Source organism: Peromyscus leucopus, chromosome 4 (assembly GCF_004664715.2).
Source record: "Peromyscus leucopus breed LL Stock chromosome 4, UCI_PerLeu_2.1, whole genome shotgun sequence".
Taxonomy (NCBI): Eukaryota; Metazoa; Chordata; class Mammalia; order Rodentia; family Cricetidae; genus Peromyscus; species Peromyscus leucopus.
In genome coordinates, this window is record NC_051066.1 from 7,551,424 (window position 1) to 7,571,122 (window position 19,699).

Here is a 19,699-nt window from a genome sequence, read left to right on the forward strand (position 1 = left end):
GTGTGTGTGTGTGTGTGTGTGTGTGTGTGTGTGTGTGTGTTGGTTTTGAGACAGGGTCTCATGTAGCCCAGGCTGGCCTCAAAGTTGCTGTGTAGCCAAGGATGACCTTGAACTTCTGGTCTTCTTGCTTCCAGCTCCCAAGTTTTGGGATTTCTGGAGGGCTTCCCCCTACCAGGTGCTGAAGATGGAACCCAGGGCTTTGTGCATGCTCAGTAAGCACTCTATCAGCTGAGCTGCGTCCCTGGCCTTTGAACCAGCACTTGATTCCTCATGTAAACTTTGGGGCTCGGGGCTGTCAGAATCCCCATCTAACAGATGAGGAAACTGAGGTGCAGGCCTAAGAGGTCGGATGCAGCTGTGCTGTGTCTGCAGGCCTGTGTGTGCCTGTCTCTAGGATCAGCCAGCTCTCTGAATGCTGTGCTCATCCATGTATGCCAGCACCCAAAGGGTTCAGTGGCAGCCATGATTCCAGGGGAGAAGCCGGGACTTGGGAAGTGACACTGAGCTGAGTCTGTAGCACTGTGGCCCCTAGGTGCCACCCTAGAATGCTTCCTGGAACTGAGAGACAGCTGGACTCACAGGTGCGCGGCCTGAATTTCTCATCCACTGGGCCACAGGATATCTCCACAGGGAGTGCCCTGCCATCTCTGGCTACGTCAGACTCCAAAGGTCACCCACACTCCCAGTTTTCACCTCACCAAGGGCTAAGCCCACCGCTGCATGACTGTGGTGTGAGGCCTGTTCAGTCTGCCGGGTACTTAGGATACCAGCTCCATGCCCTCAGTACTGCTGCAGACATGGAGTGGGCCAGGCAGGCTTATTTTGCAGCGGAGACTCCACAGGCCCAGATTTGTGGAAAGGGAGGCCGAGGAGGCACCACGGTATTGATGTGGCCCTCTGGCTCTGCTGATGCTCACAGAACAATTCACTGCCATCAAGGGCTGGTGCTGATTCTCCTTTGAAATCGCTCAGCACTGTCTGCAGGACCATGTGGACCACACACTTCCTTGGCAGAGCCCCTGGGTGGTACTTCCAAGCTGTGCCAGTAGTGCCAGGAGGCCGGGTTTTAAGAATCCGAACCAAGAAAACATGCGCTGTCTGCCTTCCCACTCATGGCACCGGCCCAGGAGGCCTCGGCGTCGGTGAGTGTTTCTCTGTCGCCTTCCAGCCGGAAGCCAAGTGAAGCCCAGGAGCTGGGCCAACACCCACTGCAGGCCCAGAGTTGATCAATAACTACTTTGCTTCTGGCCTTGGCTTCCTCAGCCTTTGTCTACCTGGGAAGACCGGGGCCGAAGGAGGGGAATGGGCACTCCAGGCTGGTGGCTGGCATCCTCCTGCCCAGTTAGTTGATCCTTGTTCTCTAATTAAAGCCCGCATCCTGTCGTTGTTACCAAAATCCAGCTGATTTTTAGAACTCTGAAGCCACAGCTGCAGTGTGCCCTGGGCCTCAGAGTCTGACGAAAACACCCTCATGCACCCAGCACCCTGGTATTGTCCACCTGGCCTGCTGGAGCCACATGGACTTCTCAGGATGTGGCAGGCCACATAGTGTGCTGCCATGGGTGCCAACGTGAGTTCAGGGACACTCAGGCATTCAGTGTTCGACCTGTGGCTTGCGTGGCCCTCGGCAGAACCCAGGAACTTGGCGGCAACGGTTCTTAAACTGTGGGCCTGGATCCATTGGCAGGTGGCGAAATCAATTTCCTGGGTTGCGATCAACGTTGCTTTTTTAAATCAACTGGAGCGGAGCAGGAGAGGACGCAGTGGGAAATGGCGCAGTCTACTTCGTCCCCGCAGCCTTGGTTTCCGGTGCAAACTGCGCGTCTGAGTGTGTGGGTGGGAAGTGGACTTCTCTGAGCCCTGGTCCCGAAGATCTCCAAGTCTCATCTCCAAAGCCATGGCAGGGGTGTGCGGTGGCCCCTCCAGGGGTGGGCCATAGTGTGGCTCAGTCCAACTGCAATGCCCAGGTTGGCAAGTGCTAGGGTTTCTTTGTAAGTGTGCATGTATGTTCATGTGTGTGCAAACACATGTGCACATGTGGAGGCCAGAGAACAATGTTTGATGCTGTTCTTCAGGCTATGTGCACTTTTTTCCCCACCATGTAGCTGTGGGTGGCCTCGAACTCACAGAGATCCGCCTGCCTCTGCCTCTGTGCTGGGATTAAAGGTGTGCACCACCATGTCCAGTTTATAGCTTTTTTTTTTTAAAAATTTGAGAATTTTTTAAATTCAAGCTTGCCAAGTAGGAAAGATCATCCATCCAGCCCCAGGGACCCACTGTCTCTGCCTCCCCAGTGTGTGCCCTCACACTTGGCTTGGCTTTGTGTATGTGTGTGTGTACACGTGCACAGTGCATTCACATGGATGTATGAGTGTGCATGCCAGTGCCTGTGATGCCGAGGCCAGAGAAGGACACTCACTCTATTGCCTCCCACATTACTGCCTCGAGGCAGGAGCCCTCCCTGAACCAGAAGCTTCTTTCTCCTAGGCTGGCTGGCCACTAAGCTCCGGGAACCCCCCCCCCGTCTCTGTCCCCTCCAACACAGTGACTAAAGATGCACAGAGCTATACCTAGTTTGTTACATGGGTGTTGGGGATTTGAACTCAGGCCCTAGGCTTGGAAGGCAAGCAACTTTGAACGGATCTGTTTCCCTAGGCCAACACTATGGTTTCTTCAGGGCCAAATCTAACAAGAATGTTGGCCATTCTTAATTTGGGTGTCTCTTTGCTGGGTAGAAAAGAAGCGAGAGGCCCTGGTGGGCCCAGATGTGTGCGTCTGCCCCAGATGGACATTCTGGTGGAGTCCGTGGTGAGCAGTGGAACAGCTGAGGCAGTGGTAGAGTGGCTGGGGATGTGGGTGGCTACCTTGCTACCATCTCAGCTTCTGCCTTCCATGACAGACAGAACACGGAAGAAACACAGAGCCCATCTGTGCTGGAGGAGGGGTTTGGGGAACGGCAGGTACCACGGAGGCAAACGGTGGGCTCCGCACCATCTGACCTGTGGCCTGGACACTCTTTTCTGTGCCCTTTAGGGTTCGGGAAAGGCAGGATCGGGCCAAGCTCCAGGAACTACAGCTCGGGACTGTGAGGCCCTTGCAGTGTGTCCGAAGAGCAGGCTGGGCCCAGCCCACAGCTCTGAGCTCTTTGGGGATGGGGCACAGAACTGGGGGGCTCCATCCAGAAACCTCAGTGGTCCCTCAGCCTTCCAGGAGGAGCTCAGCTGGCCCCCCAGTGCATTAAACTGCACTGCCTGCAGCCAGAGCTGGGCCTGGCTGCCTGTGGGAGGCGCTGTTTCCTCTCTGACATCCCTCTCCACACCAGGCCTCTCTCGTTAGTCTCCGCTAGGGTTTCAGCCCCTGGGGGTAGGGGGGCTGGAAGCCTGGCACCCCACTTCCCATTTCACATTGGACAAGGCACTAGAAGGGTGTCCTCTGTGGAGGTTCTGGGTGCAGAGCTTTCTGTGAGGGGTAAGGAGGAAGGACGGAGCTGAACTACACAGGGCCGTCTCCCCCGCAGGAAGCTGCATTTCTCTGTGCAGGGCCACTCTGTCTCTGCTCTGTGTCCAGTGCGTGGTGGGGGGGAGTCTCCCGCACACCAGCTCTTCTCTGAGGGCAGAGTCTGGACCTTGCGCCGTGGACTGAGTTTCCCCAGAGACACTGGCTGGGACTGTGTGTGTGAAAGGGTGGCAGCAGACATGTGCACAGGGGTGGGTGGGGAGGAGACGTGGGGGGCTGGCTTTCAGAAGAGAGCAGGGACGGAAGGAGAGGGGGCAAGGAGACTGGCCAGGCCCACAGTGCTCGCGGTTATCCGGCTAGCCCTGACTGCACCCCTCCTGGGCACCAGGCTCCGGGCATGCAGCCAGCCATGCACATGTCACAGGTGAGGGCTATGCTACCCCAGGCTGCCGTGCAGCAGCCAGCTTCTGGAGTCCGGACCCTTAGCAACTCAGCTCCTCCACTTGACCTGGCTGTGGCCCCCGGGTGGGGGCCTTAGGGCGCCGGGGAGGAGGTGGGTCTGCCAGGGGCTTCCAGCCTGCTGCTCCTGCTGATCTCCACCTCCTCCAACAGAAGCAGGCTCAGGCTGCCTGCCGCCTTCGCCTTCCGGAGGGCCTAAGCTTCTGCCAGGATTAAGCCTTTCAAAGGGCGCGTGCTCAGGGTCCCAATGCGCGGCCGTCAATACGGCTCTCCACACCGCTCAGATCTCCCCGGCCTTATCGAACTTCCTTCCATCCTGCGAGTCCCTCCTGAGGACTTGAAGTTTCAGGGCAGGACCAGGTCGGGGCAGTAGAAAAAAAAAAAGTGTCATCTTCCCCCCAGCCCGTGACGTCAGAGCTGCCCAACTGCCTGTGACTGACGCGTCCCCGGGGACCTGGTGCATCTCGCGAGCAGACGCCGCTGCTCCGCCCGTGCACCCGGGCGGTTCCGAGCTGCCGGAACCGGGCTGCTTAGTAATGAAAGTGGCAGCCGGAGCTCTGACATCAGACGCAGACACAGATGGAAGCAGTGGGCGCTGCCTCTGCAAATGAGCAGGAAAAGGCTTGTTAAACAGAAAGGCGGCGTGGGCCAGGCGGCCCCGAGGACTGTCAGCGATCTCGTGTAAATACCCGTCAGCTCGGCCGGGACCAGCACCGCACTTATTTCAAGGCAATTTAACCAATGGGACTCCACACTCCCAAATCGAGAATGTTATTAAAAAGAACAGGCGGCTGGGCGGCTGGGCGGCTGGTTGGTACCCGAGTCACACGGAAGCCTGCTCTGGGCTCCCGGGCATCCCTGGAGAAGTAGCTTGGAGTCAGGGCTCCCAGGCCACACCCCTGGGTTCTGCCAGGAGTGTGTGATTTGGGGAGAGGAGCTGTGTGAGAGGTGGGAATCTGGAGATCAAGTCTAAGGTGAGAGGTTGTTTAAAAACCTGAGAATGGACTGCACATGGCAGTGTGTGCCTATAATTCTAGCATTTGGGAGGCTGAGGCAGGAGGGTTGCTGTAAGGCTGCACTGTGAGTTCCAGGACAGATGAATGCAAAGTAAGACCCTGTCTCAAAAATAAACAAAACAAACAACAATGCCTATAAAAACCCCAAGCACATGCCCATCCCCCCTCCCATTTCTAACTTTCTTTGATTCTTAGTTGAGACGGCATTTCATGAAGCCCAAATTGACCTTGGATTTTTAGTGTAGCCACAGATGAGTGAACTCCTGCTCTTCCTGCCTCCGCCTCCTAGTGCGGTGCCACCATGCCTGGCTTACACAGAGACAAAACCCAGAGCTCACCCAGGCCCGCCACCAGCTGAGCCACAGCCTCAGGCTCCTGGAAGGGCTCAGCCTACCCTCCCACGGCAGAAGTGGGCGGGGCCTGGGAGCTGAGCTGCCCCGCCCACCGTGGTGACTCCTTGGTGTGGGGGACATTCCTGGGCTCTGTGGTGGGTCAGTCAGTCCTGCCTCTGGCCAACACGAGCTCCTGAGACCCTGGTCTGCTCCAAGCCCCAAAGCCAGGAGCTGTTGAGGGAAGTGGAAGTCCTGGTCCCCACCCCACCCACCCCGTCCCCACGGGCAGCCTGTGGGGAAGGGCGGGAGCCTGGGGGCTGGAGTCCGGAGGCGGAGGCGGTGGGCTCCCATGCTCTACCCTTCTCCTTGCAGGTGTTTCAGCGCCGGGAGGACGGCTCCGTGAACTTCTTCCGAGGCTGGGAGGCATACCGGGAGGGCTTTGGCAAGCTCACCGGGGAGCACTGGCTGGGTAAGTGTCCCCGCGCTGGGTGCCCTCCATATCTGCCCCTCCTTGCCTTTTTGTAAATGGTTCCATCCCAGTCTCAGGAGGTTCAAGTGATGAAGACCATGAGAACAGGGCCAACTGAAGAGCACTATACAAGCGGGTCTGTGGGCAGGAGCTGTTAAATAGGACGGGAAGCCTGGGTGGAGTGGCCCTAGCGCCCAGAGGCAGGAGGACCCCGGTTCCAGGCCAGCCAGACGACATAGTTTAAGGCCAGACTGAGCTCTGTAGTTCAAGACCAGCAAGAAAAATAAAAACAAAACCTACTCATGATGGTTCATGCCTGTAACCCCAGCACTAGAGAGGCTGAGGCAGGAGGATTGCTACAAGTTTGAGTCCAGCCTGGAGTGCATAGGATTTCCAGTCTAGACGGTGCTGCATATTAAGACCCTGTCTCAAAACAATAGTAACAATAAACCAAATGCCAGGGAGAGAAGTCAGCAGGTAAAGGCACTTGCCCCAAACCTAATCATGGTAGTTCAGTTCCCAGGACTCCCACGTGGAAGAAGAGACCTGGTCCCACGAGTTGTCCCTTGATCTCCAAGTGCGTGCGGAGATGCAGACTAAACAAATGGGACGCTGGGATGGGGGAGAGAGAAGAGGCTGACGGGGGGGGGGGGGGGGGAGGGAGGTGGGTGCCCAGGTCCCCAGTCCCCCCGCACACCAGGTGGGAAGGGCTGTCCCAGTGACGCTAGGTCAGAAGCAGGGGCCCCTGACCTGTCTGGGGACCACCTAGGAGCCCCTGCAGTCTTGGGTCACTCCAGCTGTGGTGGGTGTCAGGAGGCCTGGGATAACGGAGGCGTTGCCCCGCCCTCAGGGCCAGCAGTGGTCATGCTGGGTGGGCATGCGGAGTGTGCAGCCCCAGGGCATGGCCAGTCCACCCAGCACTGTGGTCTCCTTGCACCTCTCAGGGGCCGAGATCCTGGGTGGAGGGTCATTGGTGCACAGCGGCTGTCACTGACCCCCTGGGGTGTGGAGGCTTGCCCCATGGCAGGTTGGGGGAAGATAGGTGCTCATAAGTCAGCAGCGTGCTGTCCTAGGGCATCAGCTAAGACCGCGTTCCTTGACCGGGGCTCTAGAAGGGCAGGACCCGCCCCATCCTGGTGTCATGAGGAGAGACCCCACACCATTTGGACCACGGTCAGAGTTTACTGAGAGCTCACGTCATACATCCATCCCCGGGGCCTCACACCAGCTAGGAGGTCGGTCCTGTTCCCATCACCCCCTTCTACAGCCAGGAGGCGGGGCCACAAGTCCCATCGGATGCGCTGGGTCTGCGGAGCCCAGGCGGCTCCATGGGAAGGAATGTGGCATGCTCGATGATATTGTAGGAGAAGGTGCTGCGAACAAGGACGGTAGGAAATTCCTCCTCACCCACCCCAAGGCAGATACGTGAAGGCAACCGTGGTGGCGGCCAGTGAGAGGCCCCGCGCCCGCTTCCCACCCAAAAGCTTGGATCAGGGTTGGCGCCTCACTGCTCGGTGGCATCTTAATTGAAATCTATCAGCAGCTGCAGAAGGTGGGGAGGAAGCATTTAAGCAAGGCTTTGATTAGCTCCGCAGACGAGAGGAGCCCTGACAAGAATGTCAACTGTGAGGCTCTCAGCCTCTCCGTGGCCTCACCTCTGCTTTTCTACCCCCTCGTCTCCGTCTCACTGGGGGCTTCCTCTGTTCCTATTGACTCACAGATGCTCTTTATATACTGTGGATACACACCACATGTTTGCTTTCATTGATTTACCGCTTAGCTTTCCTCCACTATGGTTTATCTCCTGAAATTTTGTTTTTGTTTGTGTATGTGGAATGGGTGTATGGATGTGGGTAAGTGGGTGCGTATGTGGTGTGTGTGTGCTTGTGTGTGTGTGTGTGTGTGTGCGCTTGTGTGTGTGCGCTTGTGTGTGTGCACTTGTGTGTGCGCTTGTGTGTGTGCGCTTGTGTGTGTGCTAGAGGTTGACCTCAGGCATCATTCCTCAGGCACTATTTACCATGTTTTTTTAAATTTCATTGATTTGTTCTGTTTTGTATTTTTAATTTAATTTTATTTGTTGCCTTTTATTGTGTGTGTATATGTGTGTGCACATGTGTGTACCATGATGTGTGTGTGTGTGTGTGTGTGTGTGTGTGTGTGTGTGAGATGATAACTTATGGGCGTTAGTTCCCTCCGCTGTATTGAGGATTGAACTTGGCCCGTCAGGCTTGGCGCCCAGCACCTTACCACCGAGTCATCTACCCGGCCCTTCATGTTTTTGTGGGGTGTCTTAGATTCAGTTCTTTGAGCCTTGGAATCCCTGGGGGTGACTGTGTGTGGCGTAGGGTCCTCTGTCACTGAGGGATAACCGGGCTGCAGGGCAGCTCCCAACCCATTGTTTAGGGATCAGAGACATGGCAGGCAGAAATCCGGCAGGCGGCGGCGAGAGCTGGAGCTTCCTAAAGATGGAAGTGATGGGAGAGAGCACAGAGACAGACGAGTCTCAGAGGTGACGGGAGAGAGCACAGAGACAGACGAGTCTCAGAGGCTCCGGCCACTGCCAGGCAACTTGCCCAGCAGCCTCAGCGCAGGCACCAGGATGGTGTGCCCAGCTGTGGTCTTTGGGCCTCGGTGACCATGGAAGATGGGAAGGGGCGTCTCTCAGTAACCCCTGGGGCTGTCTCCATCATACCCTATTCCTGGGACATTTCCTGGATAAGGACTGAAGAAAAGTAAGAATCTGGGCCCTTCTGCCTGGGTTCAAATCCCAGCTCTGCTGCCTGCCGGCTGTGTGATCTGGCCAGGTGACTCCACCTCTCTGAGCCTTCCTTCTCCGCCCATCCATCAGGGGGTCACTGTGCCGGCCTGGCTGCGTCCTTCCCCAGCACCGGCAGGTTCTGTGCAGCGGGCTCCGTCACTGGCCATGCTGAGGCTCTGTAATTAATCATCTTCTGGTGTTGCCTGATTGATCACTGTGCAGGAGGTGCTTAGCATGGTGCCCGGCTTCCAGGTGGGGGCTGTTGTCGACGTCACCTGCTGCCTGCACATCTGTCCATCAGCCCTGTTCACACAACAGGTGTGCAAGCCATGCCCCGAGAGAGAGCAGCTTGCCTTGATGCTACCAGCCCAGGCGGGGAGGCGGGATGTGGTGGGATTGCCTGTTCTCGCAGCTCTGGAACCCCACATCCTCCGGGTCTCTGGGTTGAACTGAGTCGGCAGCTCTGAGTGGGGTGCAGGGGGACAGGGATCCCGGGATGGGCTGTCGGCTGCCTGGCAGAGGAGACCAAGGCTGAGCAGGGAAGGTCCACCAAGCTTCTGCGCACACAGTAACCCAAATACTCGCCCACGGGGAGGGGCTGATGGAACACTATCGGGGAACCTGTGAGGCGTTTAATTAAATGCCCTCTTAATCAAGAGTTGATCGTGAAGGCAGGGAAGTGCCCTGTTTGTGAGACCCTGGGATGGCCCAAGGGCCGAGGAGCAGGAACGTGGGAGGGAGGAAGAGAGGCGGGGAGGAAGGGGTGGGGTGGTAGGGGCGTGCAGAACCAGGACCTGGGGACGCAGGGGATGCAGGCACCACCTTCGCTCTGTGAACTGAGAAATATTTATTGAGCACATGTCATACCCGGTCCCAGGGTGCCAGCCGGGGTCGCCGCAAACACTGACTGCAGAGTTGTGTTTAGGGAACTTAACTGGCAGGGAAATTCGCAAGGAACCAGCCAGAACCAGAATGATGAATGTTGAGAAGAAAGGGTCGGCATGGGAGGCCAGCCACCTTCCCAAGGCTGAACAGAGAGGTAACAGGTGATGAGGGACAGGAGAGAAGTTTGCAAAGGCCCAAAGGCCCGGCATCTGAACTTCAGGTTCTGAACATCTCTCTACCAGCTGTCACCCTGAGACACCTACAATTGGGGGGGGGGGGGTAGGGATGGCTCAGTCAGTAAAGAGGACCTGAATCTGGACCCCACACCCATGTAGAACACGAGGAGCCGTGGCACGTCCCTGTCATCCTAGCGCTGAGGAGGTAGAGGCCGGTGGGGGTCGCTGGAGCTCTCTGGCCAGGCAGCCTAGCTGAGCCCCAGGCTCAGCGAGAGACCCCCGTCCCAAACGTAAGGTGGAGGGGGACAGAGGACACTCGACACTGATACAGGTGCATGAGATGCCAACACACGCTTCGCTTGGAGAGCACAGCCCGACATAAAGTGAACACAAAAAAACCAGACGTGACAGCTTAAGTCTCCTGCTTCTGCCAAAATCACTCCTGCAGAGGGAAGGAAGTGGCGCAGAGCACACGCTTGGCAGGTGTCAGGAGCACAGGCTCCGTTTGCGTGGGAGGGGTACCCCCCGGATCCCTTGACTTCCTCCATCTTTTCCCCCTCCTCAGGGCTCAAGCGGCTCCACGCCCTGACCACGCAAGCAGCCTACGAGCTTCACGTGGACCTGGAAGACTTCGACAATGGCACTGCCTACGCCCACTATGGGAGCTTTGGCGTGGGCTTGTTCTCGGTGGACCCCGAGGAGGATGGGTACCCACTCACGGTGGCCGACTACTCAGGCACTGCAGGTGAGGCTCACGGAGCAGCAGGGAGCGCTGGCCAGAGGGGTCAGGGTCTGGGCCACCAGTCCTGTCGGGTCAGGAAGCTGGGAGGAGGGTGGAGGCAGTCGGGACCCGGAACAGCCAGAGGGTGCGCACATGGCTGGGGGTTGGCAGGTGAGCGGCCGGGCCCAGCCGCACATGCGCACCAGGCTCACACGGTTGGTGGACAGTGTTCTGGGGCCCGTGCACACCTCTGCCCAGGGGTTCACCCCGCGTGCACCTGCCACGCAGGTGACTCCCTCCTAAAGCACAGTGGGATGAGGTTCACCACCAAGGACCGCGACGGCGACCACTCGGAGAACAACTGCGCCGCCTTCTACCGAGGGGCCTGGTGGTACCGCAACTGCCACACGTCCAACCTCAACGGCCAGTACCTGCGTGGTCCTCATGCCTCCTACGCTGACGGCGTCGAGTGGTCCTCCTGGACTGGTTGGCAGTATTCACTCAAGTTCTCGGAGATGAAGATCCGGCCGGTCCGGGAGGACCGCTAGACTGGCACCCTGCCCTTCCCTAGTGTCCTCTGGCTCTGCCCAGTCCCCACACATCTCACCCCATGCCCGCCCCATGCCCGCTCTTGCAGGAACATTCTCTGCCCACCTGTGCATGGCTGACCTGCTCTTCTTTAGGGGTGGCTTAGGGCCAGCCCTCAAATTCAGCTCCCGGAGCCAGTGACAACCCCTTTGCAACTAGGTCCCTATTTATCAGCTGACATGATCTCGTTTCTACCAGCGGGACCGGCACCTGGCAACCCCAAATCCCACTTGCCCCAACTTTGGTCCCTAGGCTGTGTCTGCTGCCTCCTGGCAGGGCAGCAACCCCCCACTTCTCCTGGCTTTGTGAGACCATCGAGAGTAGGGGTCAAACAGCACTCCGGACCTCTCCAGCAGATCAAGGCGGAAGGCTCAGGCCTTCTGACACCTGCCCGCCCGCCCTAGCCCCACTGCCTCACCCCACCTCTCATCAGACACCCCGAATAGCTGGGGCTGAGCATTGCCTGGTCTTGTCACCTTGTGGGCAACTGGCCTGAGACACAGCTGTCTGCAGAGCTCCAGACCCCGAGGCTGAGGCCAGCCCCCTAGGCTGCCCTTCCCTGGGTCTCCGCAGACCTGAGAGGTTTCTGTCCTGGCTGCTTTCAAATTTCATCCGCTTTTTCCCACTCAAGCGAGGTCTACCTGGCCTCCTGCATGGCGGCCATGGCGGCTGCCCCACTGGGGCGGGGTGCGACTGGCCTAAGCCAATGAGACCCTCTTGGGGCGGGGCTACACGAGGCTGGAGTGCTCCGCTCACCCCCGCGGACTGCCTCTGGAATCCTCCCGGAAGCCAGAGAGTAGAAGCAAGCAAGCCCTGGGACTCAGCATGGCCCAAAGCTGCCATCTCTGCAGAGAGGCTGCCCCCTACTGGTGATGATGGGTACTGCCATCAGGACCTAACGGGGCAGGGGACTGAGGCAGGTTGGGCATCGGGAGCTGCCCACACCATTGCCCCCTACAGGTGATCTCCCAGGAAGGCAGGCCGCAGCCCGGGCCCTCAGCTGTGGGAAGCTGATGGGAGCTTTGAAAAGGCTGGAAGGTAGGATGGCACTGGTGACCTCTGGCAGGAGGGCAGGCAGGCAGGCAGGGGCCCGTCCTTTCCTTCCCCCAGACTTGTAGCAGTGCCTGAAGCCCACTGATGGACGGTGCTACCCGCTCAGTCCCTCACGCTGGGCCTCAGGTCCTCAGTACTGGACAAGACCAGTTGTTACTTAGTCGGTCCCCAGCTGGTGGCAAGGGACGTGGTTCCAGTCCAGAGTAGCCAGGGTTCTGACGGGACAAGGAAGTCCCCTCTCACTCCCTATCTGTCCTCCACTCCTGGCAGACACTGCCACCCCCGAGGCCGCCGCTGAAGTCGCTTCTGCCGCCAGCCGCCTCCGTCAGCGCGGCTCAGAAGTGCCGATGCTTTCTGATGTGTTATCAAACAAACTCCTGTGAGTGTGATGTGAACGGATTCACAGATGCCAGCGTGCGGCAGGCAGCCTGGGCTCCGGGCCAGGGCTGGGCTGCGGAACACAGGGCCAGCTGGTGGACAGGTGAGGGGTGACATGCCTTCCCGTCTGGTCACACCAGAGCCCTTCAGACCAGCCACTGCTCCCGGGACACCAAGCCCTCCCCAGGCCAGGCTGGTGCTCCAGGGAGTGTGGCTTTGCCAAACTGGCTGAGTGGGCTCCAAGTCCCTCAGCGTGGCGAGAGGCCAGCCCGACAGCCCTGCCTTCACCCTCTGAGTCTGCACCCCCAAAGGCAAATGGGAGCCTGTCCCTACATACTGGGTCGCAGCCTCCAGCACTGGCTTGAGGAGTTCGCTGGTCTGATGTCTGTGCAAGATGGCTGTCATCTGTGATCTGAGTGCCCACAGGAAGCAGGAATGCTGGGAAAACTTTGGGGGGTCAGGTTAGGTCCAGAACTACTTTGGTTTGACAATGGAATCATCAAATTGACCTGAGTGAGTCCCATGATGTCACTTGGCCAAGCCACACTGCTCTCCTTCTGGGGCAGGGTCTCCATGCCCCACACTAGGGTCTTGGCAACATGGCTCTCTCTACCTGCAAACCATCAAAACTTCTCTCCAAGCGCAAGCTGGCTCCGTGGATTCCACCGAAGGCCTCAAAACTGGCTACACCTGTGTCATGCCAATGGCCAGCTAGCCAGCGTGCAGTGAGTGGACAGCCTTGGTTCCCGTGCGAGCCTGAGCTTGTGAGAGATCAGGTTAGAGCTGTGTGCCTCTCCTGTGACGTCAGCGGCTCATGTGAGTGGGGCACTCGTGTTTGTGGGCAGAGGTGGCGTCACCGGTGGCCATCACTTCCCTGCCTCCTCATCCTTGTCACCTCAAGCCTGTGGGTGGAACCCGGGAGTCTGTGGCCATGGTCGCTGTAGGTCCTGGCCCCCAAGGAGCACTCCTGGGAGAGAGCAGGGCCTTGGATGACCAGAAAGTGTGAACAACAGTGTGACCTTCCAGCTCCAGCCCAGATGCCTTGGCCCTGGGGCAGGAGATGTGGACAAGGGGCAAGGTCAATGACCATGGCTGCCCTGATCCCCGTCCTGTGATCTGAGGAGCAACATCCTGGCAGAGACTCATGGAGCTCAGAACTGCGGTGAAGCGACATTGAGCCAGTGGTCTGGGGGCCTCGGAGACCTCAGTTCTTCATCCGCCTCTGGGGAAGGCTGCCGGCCGGCTGCTGGGATGGCCCAACCACTGGCGGGATCCATAAACCCAGAGGCCTGGAGTCAGGCTGCTGTGGGACTGGGGTGGGGGAGGGGTCCATGCTGAGGCTAGCTGTGATTAGTAGGGCAGGTGTGCATGCCGGTGGGTCCGACCGGGCCCTGGGGCTGGGGAGGAGCTCCGAGGGTCAGCGAAACAGCCCCATGGGCAAATGATGGGGCAGTTGCGACTTTGGGCGGTGTGCAGTTGGTGTCCTGTATGTCCCTGTCTCCAATAAAGTCTTGTGGTGACCCCGCTCCAGCACTCACCCATGGTCCTGCCCCAATCCATGTCACAGCAGAGCTGGGAGACAGACACCAGTGTTCTGGGACCGCTCCGCTCCACTCAGGCGTGGCTCTGTGCTCGCTCTCAGTGAGTTACTGGCTGAGCAGAGACAGCCAGGCCTGGCGAGCGGCGAGGGTAAAGCCTGCTTTCTGCATCCAGCAGGGCTGGTCTGGGAGTCTGGATCTCATGGATTCACCTAGGCCGGCTCGCTCTAGGCATGCCTCTGGTGTCTCTCAGTGGTGAATCGTCCCTACAGGGGATGGGTCCTGGGGTTCTGAGGAGTTGATACTCCGGGGAACTAATTAACAGTCATCTATTCCTCAAATCAACTTGATGCTTCAACTTGAGGCCCAAGTTATCTCATGAAAGGCAGTGTTGATTGGGTGCCCATGTTGGAGGAAGCGCATGGATGGAGGGAGAGAGCAGCCTGGGGGCAGCTGGAGAGGCATCCACCAGGTCCCACTTTCTCCACCACATCCTCATTGTCCTGTCCACTAGGCAGCTCATTTTGGGTACAGTGCTGGAGGGACAGAGTTGGGGTGCCTGGATATAGGACTCCTGAGCCAGGACACAGAAACCCACGATGATTGTGTCCACCTGTCTCCCCGTGGGGGCACACTGTCTAGGTGGGGGCATTGCCCGTCTAGCCTGTTCCCTGACACCATGAAGCCACTGCGTGATGCTTCCCTCAGCTGGACCACTCTGGCTGCGGCTCCAAGAGCCATCTGGATAGGTCATACTGACCCAGTCTCACGGAGCTTTCCAGAGCTATCCAGGGGCTTGGGGACACGCCACCAACAAGGCACAGTGCTGAGGGAAGAGAGCTCCCCAGGGCTCTGTGAGGAGACTGGAGAGGGCCTGAGTGGTGGTGAATACCTGTGGGGTGGGCGCCCTGCTGGTCATGGCTCAGTGGGTGCACATGACCTTCATGACATGAGGACTGCTGGGACATTATCAACTTCAGAGGTTCCGGGCTGCCTGAGATCATAGCTGGATGGACTTCCAGGCTGGGTCCTATTCCGAGAGGAATCGTGTGGCTAAATTCAGATGAAGCCAAGAGCCCGAGGGCTGGATCAGTGCCTGGGAGGGCACAGCCCAGACTGGCTGCCAGGAAGATGCCCATTCACATCCAGTTCCAGCCCTCACTTTATGAGAAGCAAGGACAGGTCCACAAGTCAGGCTGTAGGTGATCTCAGATGAGAGGGTTGGAGCTCTGTGCCCTCAGGACTGTAACCCAGGGAGCCTTAGAACCTTCTGGAAAGTTGCTTCCTGCTCTGCTCAGCCTCTGACCTTGATGAGGCCTGTGCTGCTGGATGACACTTGTATGCATCCTCAGCTCCAGCCTCCACACTGCCCTGGGTAGGGCTGGTAAGGTCCGTGATGGCAGACAGAGACTAAAGAAACTGGGGCTCAGGAATCAGAGAGACAGACACAGGCAAGAGTCCAGGATGTGTGCCTGGAAAGTGCTCTGGGAGTCTGGCCGGGCCTCAGAGCCAAGACTTGGACTAACTCAAACATCTGTGCTCGCTTCCTAGCCTGAGGGGCATGGCATGACATGGGAAACCAGTCTGTGCTGAGGAACAGGTTGGCCACCAGGGGACCTGTCTGCAAACGGTTCCAACCTGCCACACAGCTGCTGAAGCCTCAACCGGAGGTGGGGGGCATTGTCATTGGTCACCAGAAACACTGTGCTGAGTGGCGGCCCTGGAATGGGCAGTGGCCAGACACCCGTGGGCAGCTTCCAGAGGGTGTGTTTGGGAGAAGCGGGGTGTCGTGGAGGTCACTGTGAGAACAGCACCCAGACATGCACTCAGCAGAACAGAAGCCATGCTGTGTGGTGAGGGGTGGCGGTGACAATCGTCACGTCCTCACAGCACACCTCACCACCTGCCCTATGCCTTTGCCAAGGTCCACGCCTAGCTACCGTGATGCCCTGTCTCCGGGCCACCGTGACAGCTACTGGGGAGGTGGGTGTGATCACACTCAGTTGAGGTTCAGAAGGGCGGGCCCTGTGGCTTTGTGTCAGGATGGGTAGCCCAGTCTGGGGTCTGGACAGACATTAGGTAGAGCCCAGCCGTAGGGCTGGATGGTCAAGAGACAGAGCGCACTCTCTGTGGGACAGACTAACAGTGCTGTTAGAGCTGAAGCCAGAGAGGGGCCTGCTTAGTTCTGGGTCCGTCCCCTGCATCCCTCTGAAGCAAGAATTCCTGTACAGTTTCACCTCTCCTAAGGCTCCAGAGAGGCTGTCTCACACACCAGAACCTCCTGCAGAGGGACTGGTGTCTGTGACCCTCCGGCCCCACAGAGTGAGGAAGGTGCCTCTACCCCCTCTGGAGGGAGGACCACAGGGCAGCACCGTCAGGGGTCTCAAGGGTGGGCACCGATGTCTCCAGCCAGGGTCTGCCGGGTCTATGTCCACAGCTCATGGGCAATGATGCCCTCTCCAAAGGGCAGTGCCCGCCACTTTTATCAGGCCACATCCTGTTTACATTGTGTCTTTGTCCTTGGCCCACACGGCCCCCGCCTTCACCACCAGCAACCCCAAAGGAATCCTAGGCCCAGGAATGCAGGGCAATCAGGCAGGCTGGGGCCATGACACCAGGGATCTGCATAAAGCAGGGAGACCCCAGGGCCGTGCCTCCTGGACCAGGACCCACGCAGCTCTGCCTGGCATTGGGGCCCTCCTGAGAAGCAGCCCACAGCACAGTGAGTATAGCAGGGCACTCGAGGATGGGCTCTCCGGGTGAGCTGGGTACAGGCAGGCACAGCAGGAACCACACAGCGGGCAGGGTGGGTTGTGGGAGACCCCCAGATCCAGCCTATGGGAAAGTCCCACCGATGCAGGTCAGCCCTAGCTGCCAGCTAGGAAGCATGTATCTCCGAGGATAAAGAATATTCCTCGGTCCTCACGCACTCCATAGGAAGGAGGGGGCGATGCTTGCCTGTCCCCTGTGGGCCTGAGGAAGCCCCTTAGCAGCAGCAGGCTGGAGGCTACTCCAGCCCCTGGGGACCAGGGGGCTTAGCAAGCTGGATTTGGGTAGGAAGCTGGGCTGCTTTTGTTGTTGTTTTTGAAGCTTTCTGGCTGAGCTCACTTCTTTGAAATGTTTTCAAGGGAGCTGTTTCTGGAAAGAACGCCTCTTCCCCTGCTCCTATTCCAGCTTCAGGGGGCTCCTCAGAGGATGAGCCAGCCCAGTCTGGCTCACCCATGGTCATTGCAAAACAGACTTCCTCTGTGAGGGAGGGAGACAGTTCCCAACAGGGCAGAGGTGAGGGGGGGACCCAGTGACAGTGGGAGAGCTATGGGGTGCAGAGCATTGAGGGTACCTTGACCTTGGCTCCCTCCCTCATGAGGCTGTAGGATCGAGGGCAAACCCTGCGCCTCTGAGCCCGAGGAATTGACGGTGGCACTGGGGCTGGTGGGCTGGATGGTTGTGTGCAGGAGGTCAACACTTCCTAGAGGCCTGGTACACCAAGAAGCCACATGGACATGAGATCCCTGCGCCCCGACCCTGTATGGCCAGGTGCAGTTTGCTAGACAGACTTACTGTGAAGATGAGCCTGTTCATGTGGGTACTCTTTAGCTCGGAGCCTGTCCCGTCCAGTGAGCTCAGCGGGTACTGGCTGTCCCCAGCCTTGTCACTGGCTCCCCCCAGGTAGGTGACCGAATTACACAAGGACCACCAGACCCATTTCCTCCTCCCAGGAGCAGCTTGTCCCCGAGTTAGGGAGACAGTGGGGGTTCCCAGCAGACCAACTAGACCTATTCATTATCAAGTTGAAAACAGGACTGCTTCTCACTCTGCCCACGGCCCCAGAGTCAATAATTATAATAGAAAATTGAACCCGAATGCACACAGCCCTCAGGGCCACCCGGGTACCTCTGCAAGCCAGCTGGCAGCCGTGGTATTCTAGTACTGAGCCACGAAGGCAGGCAGCTCCTCGGCTGCAGGTGAGTGAGAAGAAGCCTAATTGGCACAGCCAGCTCCTGCGGTGGCTAAGAACGGCTGGTCTCCAAGGCTAAGCTGAGCCCTCAGCTGTCCCTCCGAAGGCTGCCAGGCCTTGGGAAACCGGGGGCCAGGGCCTGCATGTGACCAGATGCTGGCCACTAACCCCCTCCTCTCCTCCCTCCGCTCAGATGAGGGGTCTCCGCTCTTTGCTCTACCTCCTCCTCCTGCCGCTGAGCGCCTGCCTTCCCCGGCTGGACACGAGGGGACCCACAGACGTCGGTGACATCGGAGCCAGGACGAGCTGGGCCCACCTGGCTGAGGGACGCAGACCCCACTCCGTGCCAGGTCCTTCCCCGTGGCCGAGAGCACCCCAGCCACAGGCCCTGTTTGTGGTGGCCAAGGAAGTGCAGGCCTTCCGTGGGGAGCACACCGGCTCCCGCCTGGGGAGGAGGGATGGGAGCAGCGAGGAGGCTGCGGGGTTCCTGCCCACGGACTCGGAGAAGGCCAGCGGCCCCCTGGGGACCCTGGCCGAGGAGCTCAGCAGCTTCAGCCGGAGGAAAGGAGGCTTCAGCTTTCGCTTTGGCCGGTGAGGGCCTCTGTGGACTCTGCCTGTCTTTCCTCTGTGGCCACCGTGTCCCCCCACCCCACTCCCCAAACCCCAAGGACCCAGGCCTGGAGAGAGCAAAGGCCTATCATAATGAATGAGTGGTAGATAGATGTGTGCTCGACTTTTCATTTCCAACTTTGCTAAAGTGAAAAACTTGGGTGGTGTTTTAAAAAACAAAAACAGATGAACAGTCACCCCCCCACACACACACACACAGGAGAAGAGCGAATGTCAAGTTGTGGTTAGTAAGACTAAGTGTCCTTGTCCCAACCCATGACTCAGGCTGCTCTGTCTCAGCCCCCTCTCTCCCCATGGTCTGACTGGAGCAGCCCCCGGCCCCCAGGGGCAGGGCACTGGGCTGTGAATACAACAGGTCTGGTTCTGTTGTTCCTCGGATGGCAGGGGGGCTGAGAGATGACAACAGGAGATCAAAGTTCTGACAGTGCCCCCAGGGACGCTGGTGGCTGCCATCTGAAGCACCACTGTGGAAGAGCACACTCCACTGTGTATAGAATGTGGGTCTGAAAGGTACAAATGAAGGGGAAAAAACAGCCGTCCAAACCCAAACCCAAGACAGAGCGAGTGCTCTCCACCCCATTAGCACGAGTTGCCTCTGGCAAGGAAGCCCTGCGGTGGGCGGCCGAGGCACCAAGCTGCCCTTCCGATGGCCGATGGCCGGCCCATCCCCTCTAGCAGCCCGTCCCCTCTGGCGGCTGGCCTCGTCCATGGTAGTGTTTGCCAAGGGCCTCATGGGAACTGAACTCGTGGAAGGGATGATTTCCTGCTAAGCAAGGTTGTTTCAAATACCAAAAACTAGGACTGTGCTGTGTGTATCTTGAAATAAAAGTAACAACCGCAGCATCATAATGGAATGCCGGCCTCCTCCTTCCAGGTCCTCTGGGCCTCAGAAACTTTTCTTGAGCTCTTGGAGCCTTCACTTTGGGGAGATGGAAATCAGACTGTCTGTACCCCGTATACCTCTCCTACTAGCCCCTTAATTGGCAGCTGGGTGAAGGTACAGGGAGATACGGCACAGGCTGTTTCCTCTCCACTCTCCTGTTCCTTACCTATGTTTCTTAGAATAAGCAGGGGGGGGGCTGACATCTCCACCTGGAGGGGGGGCTCAGTCTGGGCTGTGTGCAGCCTGGGGCCAAGCAGAGCATCCCTTTCAAAGGCTGCTGAGTCTCCCACATCCCATCCCAGGTCAGACACACCCGTCAGAAGCAGCTCACTCCAGGGCTGGCTGTGACTGCTGAGATGAGGACTTATATTGATGTTTCCATGGCAACATCTCCCCTCC

At 58.4% G+C, this 19,699-nt stretch overlaps 2 protein-coding genes across 2 annotated transcripts in view; both read left to right on the forward strand.

Moving 5' to 3' along the window:
• The window catches only part of Fibcd1 (fibrinogen C domain containing 1), a 32,464-nt gene extending 18,643 nt beyond the window's left edge, over positions 1-13,821 (forward strand). The window contains exons 5-7 of the mRNA XM_028884663.2: positions 5,636-5,732; positions 10,117-10,296; positions 10,561-13,821. Coding sequence (XP_028740496.1) covers positions 5,636-5,732; positions 10,117-10,296; positions 10,561-10,820 — 537 coding nt within the window. The 3' untranslated portion in view covers positions 10,821-13,821. The remainder of the gene's footprint in view (positions 1-5,635; positions 5,733-10,116; positions 10,297-10,560) is intronic.
• A 4,159-nt stretch (positions 13,822-17,980) lies between these two features.
• On the forward strand, positions 17,981-19,220 carry LOC114703832 (pyroglutamylated RFamide peptide). Its single transcript, XM_028884801.2, has one exon. The coding sequence runs from the start codon at positions 17,981-17,983 to the stop codon at positions 18,380-18,382; it is 402 nt and encodes a 133-aa protein (XP_028740634.1). The 3' UTR covers positions 18,383-19,220.
• The last annotated feature ends 479 nt before the right edge of the window (positions 19,221-19,699 follow it).

What these genes read in the sequence shown, in the direction of transcription:
- LOC114703832 (XM_028884801.2), top strand. Translation starts at nt 17,981, where the DNA reads ATGAGGGGTCTCCGCTCTTTGCTCTACCTCCTCCTCCTGCCGCTGAGC.